Here is a 5201-nt window from a genome sequence, read left to right as displayed (position 1 = left end):
AGAGAAAAATAAAAACAATAATAATAATGTCTTGATGCAAATGAGAAAAACATCGTAACATCCATGAGGAGAAAGATTAGATTATCAGGAATATTTGTTTTGAACGTAACTTCTTCTTCTACGTTTCTGTCAGCTGACAGCAGTAGATACTGATACACAAACCTACAATGCCCTCTAGAGGTTGTTAGTGGGAAACAACCGCCAAAAGGAAACTGGTTTAAGTGGGGAAAATAACAAATATGAGCCTATTTATGTCTAACAAAATCACATATGAGTCGCTCCTGAGTATAAGTCGCACCCTTGGAAAATCTATGAAAAAAAGTGTGACTTATAGTCCGGAAAATACGGTATTTGTTTCACTTTATCTGCCGAGAAATTGAAATGTTGAAAAAAACAAAAACTTTGCAGCTACATCTTGAGGTGTTGTTCAGGAAACGCGTCTGGTTGACTGTGTGGTTTGTGGTTTGGCATATAACAAAAATAACAGACCAACATAAGAAGAAAAACCAAGAAAGAATTTCCGTTTTAACCTCTTAAAACTCTTACTTGACATGATAAGTTAAGCATATTTAATACACTGGTTAGAAACCCCAAAATGTGATTCCAAACAGGTGGACCCCTGGGGCCCGTTTCAAGAAGCAGGTTCAACAAATATAGAGTTCAAACCTGAACTCAGAGTCTGTGGACTCAAAATTCTCAAACTTAGAGTTTTCGGTTTGAGAACAGCTGAAAAAGTTTGAATCAACTTGAAGTTGTTAGAACCAGAATCAGGTGTGAGCGTCTCGACCATTAAAAGCCCTGATTAACGGAGCGAAAACGGCACGATTCACCATGGCAACGGGGACAAACATCGGAGTACTTCGGGTGACGGAAAGCATATGACGACTACAAGCACATTTCCCACAAGAAAAGCAACAGAGCTGAGAGAGAAAAAGCCGCAGAGTTAATGTATATCTCTACATTTGAATCATTTCAAATAATGAATAAATAATGTCTGGACGGTTATTGTGTCACTTAAGGGAACTCTAAGTTTCCTGAAGAAAACCTGCTCCAGACCAGGTTACATTCACAGACTCAGTTGCCATAGTGATTGATTCTGAGTTCAGCTCAACCCGGTTCTTGAAACAGGCTTGGTTTCGCCCACTTTCACGGGTTTAAGTTATCTCTCTTTCTGAAACCGAAAACTCAGAGTTTTGCTGAATTTGGAGTTCATGAACTCAGAGTTCCAACAAAACCTGCTTCTTGAAACGGGCCCCTGGTCTTAAAGACCATGAAAATCATGTTCTCTAAACATGTTATTGTAGCTTTTTTCTCATGATGGAGGACATACTGTCAATCTATATTCGATGCATTCTCAGTAATCTTGTGTTCATGTTTATTCCATTTTTAGGCGAAATTGGAAGAAATTGGGCGGCAAGAGTTCTGTTGCTCCTGCTTCAGAACAATTTGAATAAATTAGTGCTCAAAAGCTATTTTAGGCTCAATTTTCTTTATTTGTCCTTTTACACAAAAAATGCAACAAGACCATGTTAAATCATTCATTGGAATGCAAGTCAAAGTAAAAGTAAACCGGGTGAGTCGCAGGAATGTCGTATGGATTTTTCTTTTATTCAATCCCCCAAATCCTGAAGAATGTGAATACCACACAAACCACATTGGTACTTTCCATTTTCATTTGGGAAAATAGTATTAAGATGTTTAACACAAACTGACTTATTTCTATTCATTTTTCTTTTTTTGTGGTCAAACATTTGTTGTCTTCTTTACTTTTAATATTTAGTACAGATGGAACTTTGTATTACTTATTTAAAGAAATATAGAAAATAACCTTACCTTGAAAATGGATTTTATAAAAGGGGAATTATCATTGTCATATTTTCACTTGACAAAAATAAAACTAGAAAAGCAAAATTGTGTTATTTATTAAGCAGAATGAAGTGATTTTTAAATATTTACATAGACAGAATCATTAACACATTGAACAATAAAGTGAAAACAAGAAGTTTGTTCTTTAGTTTAAAAAGTATTTAATAAAAACAGCAAAAAGAAACGCGTAAATCATATTTAAAGAACGTAAGTAAAGAAACAATCTGTCTCTAAATGTATCAGGACATTTAATGGTTATGAGACAGAAGAGTTCAATCACTGCATAGACCTGTAACGAAAGCATCAGCTTCACATCTCACAGATGTAGTTTTTAGAATCATTTTTATCCAGTTCAGCCATTCTCCCTTCAGCATTTAAAAACACTGCAATGTGGCTCTGAAAGGGATATGGTGTTTTTTCTGATTCCCAGCATCTGTAGAAAAAAAAAAAAAAGATTTAAAACTGTGTATTAATCCTAATTCATCAAAATCATGTTCAAATACTAATAAAAAAATGTTATCCTTCTAACAGCACTTTCTTTAGAGGATTTTATATGTTTTGCCCAAACTCAAAAAAAAACAAAGAATTGTGAGTATTTGCATATTATTGATAAATGATTATGTCTTTCACATATTTTATTCATTAAACATTTTCTTCGACTGAAGCAAATCTGTCATCTACTTCCTGGTCTGTAGGTCGACTGCACATGCTCAGTAGAGTCCAGTCACTTAATCTTTTGTTCAATGTTTATCTTTTGTTGTTTCTAACTTTAAACACAGTTTTTATTGACATAAGAAAAGAAAAAACTGTCTTACATTTCTGTTGATGATAATCCATCTACCCATATCCGAACATAATTCTCCTTTTGGGATGACCATCCAAGATACAGACCAATCCAGGATTCTCCCTTCTGGTTCAGCTTTGCAAGAAAATTCTATTTGGAAGAAAAACGTTTTTTTTCTTTAGTTATAATTTCATACATTTGTGTTTTTCCTCCTCTGACTGTTTCTAAAGAAAAAAAATTACAATTTTAGACTTAAAGCATTTTTCCAGAGTTAGGGATACATTATAAATAATCTTTTAGGTGATGACATGAGTTGTGTGACGGACGAGTGGTTAGAACTCTTGCTTTAAAACATGAAGGTTCCTGGTTCAAATCCCAGCTGGGACCATTCTCTGTGGAGTTTGTGAGTTCTTCTTGTGCTTGGGTTTCCTCCGGCTTCCTCACACAGTTCAGAGACATGCTTTGTTGGTCATCTGTTGACTAATGTGTCTCTTGCTGTAAATGTGACCCAACAGGAGATGGGATAGGCTCCAGCCACCTTGTGACCAGAAAGGCCTGTTTATGCCTCGCTCAAGTTTCCATCTCTATAATCACGAAAAACAGCAATGCTTTCATTTGATTCTTTTTTTTTTTTTAATTAAGATCATATTTTACTTAAAACAGAGAACCCAAAGCTTTGAAAGATTAAAATAGATTTCCAGAATCTCTCAGCATTCAGACTGAGAAGGTGTAAAGCTCAAATAATAGATTTGAAACACTAAATAACAACTAATAAAAGAAAAAAATAGATTTTTTTTACTCTATTCAGATTTTATCATTTTTTAATAAAATGGATGAAAGAGAAAATGACAAAGTAGAAGAAACTTTTTTGCTCCTCCAATGAAGCAGATTATTCCTGCAGTTCCAGCTTTAACACAGTGGATGCAAAAGAGCTGAAAAAAAAGAAAATTAAAAGTTTAAAATAACCCTCCAAAAAAGTCAGCATCGCTTCAAAACTAACTTGATGGCTTAGTAAATCCATCCTCAAGCAGTTTATACTTTGTAGCGATCAGCCATTCCATCAATTGCATTTGCAAAAATGCTGTTTAGTTCATACTTACGTTGGTCAGCTTTGTTTGTAGTTATCCTAGATACATGATAAACTCAATGGCATTTGTACTTTTTGTATTCTTTGTGTCTGTGTACTCCCACATGGAAGTATATAAGAAGTTATACATTTCCAAACCTCAATTAAGTTTACATCATCAACAGTGTTAAAAAAAAAAAAAAGACACATTTTGTGTACAGAGTTATTTCCTCCATCACGTAACTAAAATTTTTCAGGTAACATTGCCATTTGTACACAATTGCTGCATCACATTTTGCAGTAAATGGGGCGATTTGTGTTTGAAGGCCTATAGGAAAAAAGTGCAAACAGAGTGATTACAAATAGCTACAAAGTAAAGGGCTGCCTGTGGGTTAAAATGGGAAAACCGAATGGACATAAAATTGGGATGCACAAAATAACAAGGTAGACCATTCTGTGAATCCATAGAGAGAAAATATTCATGCATACATCCGTTATAATATTCCCTTCAAACTCAGTCACAGAATCACAAACAGCTGAAGCGGCTGTCATCCAGACACACCCCCTGAGTGAGATTAAAACCACGGTAACCCCTCAGATTAGCTCAGTAATGTTTGACAGGTGGGGAGTAGCGAATTCACTGTGCGGCAAAAGAGGGGCGGGCCATTGGTTTGCTGCAAAAGAGCAGCGCACTACCGGTTTGTGCGGAAGAGGGGCGGGGCCATGGGTGGAGCTCTGATTTAATAGGAACAATACACACATCAAAAAACATCAATTTTTGACGTGTAGGTCTTAACCATGCATCAATATGTAACTTGAGAATAAAAGTGTGTTGATTTGGGAAGATGTAAGCATTATTTTTCTTTACTAAAGTAACAAAATTGGCACCGATTCAGAACCAAAACTGAAACTAAAGAACCGCTTTGGCACCAGAACCAAATGAACCCATTCGGTGCCCAAACCTGCTCCTGAATGATTTTAAAAATGCTGTTAATATTGTTCTGATGACTAAGACTGAATGATGAAACCGAATGACTATGTTAAATGTAAGGACAATTCAATGAAACTTAAAAATTTTGTGGATTTTGAGTTTCACAGAAAAATAAAGATTGAAACACAAACCTGTTCCTCAACACTGTTTATGACCACCAGATCAGATCCTTCTTGCAGACAGAAGCTCCTGCCGTCGGTCCAAGACGCCTTTTTAGTAGATTTGTAGTAGCAGCTGCATCCAAATCTCTCCCATCCATCAGGGCACTTTGATCTTTTTAATCCTTAATATCAAACAGATCAAATATTTTTCAATCTTTCAGATTAAAAAAGCTCAGATAAGTTGTTTCACTGACATAGTTTTTCCTTCATCACACATTTATCTAGATTTTTTTTTAACATCAATTGAACATTATGTTCCATAAACACAGCAGAACCATTGACTGTAAGAGAACTGGACTGAGTGAGTGTGACATCACCTGCAGAAAATAGTTT

At 35.3% G+C, this 5201-nt stretch overlaps 1 protein-coding gene and 1 long non-coding RNA gene across 2 annotated transcripts in view; one reads left to right on the top strand and one right to left on the bottom strand.

The window, feature by feature from the left end:
- Nucleotides 1–5201, top strand: part of LOC112162514 — a 58838-nt gene that overhangs the window by 48754 nt on the left and 4883 nt on the right. The window lies entirely within an intron of this gene.
- The window catches only part of LOC112162506 (C-type lectin domain family 4 member G), an 8260-nt gene continuing 5154 nt past the window's right edge, over nucleotides 2096–5201 (bottom strand). The window contains exons 7-9 of the mRNA XM_024298281.2: nucleotides 4839–4990; nucleotides 2682–2800; nucleotides 2096–2299 (exon numbers count right to left, since the gene is read on the bottom strand). Coding sequence (XP_024154049.1) covers nucleotides 2176–2299; nucleotides 2682–2800; nucleotides 4839–4990 — 395 coding nt within the window. The 3' untranslated portion in view covers nucleotides 2096–2175. The remainder of the gene's footprint in view (nucleotides 2300–2681; nucleotides 2801–4838; nucleotides 4991–5201) is intronic.

Source organism: Oryzias melastigma, linkage group LG11 (assembly GCF_002922805.2).
Source record: "Oryzias melastigma strain HK-1 linkage group LG11, ASM292280v2, whole genome shotgun sequence".
Taxonomy (NCBI): domain Eukaryota; kingdom Metazoa; phylum Chordata; class Actinopteri; order Beloniformes; family Adrianichthyidae; genus Oryzias; species Oryzias melastigma.
This window is presented reverse-complemented; position numbering and strand designations above follow the sequence as displayed.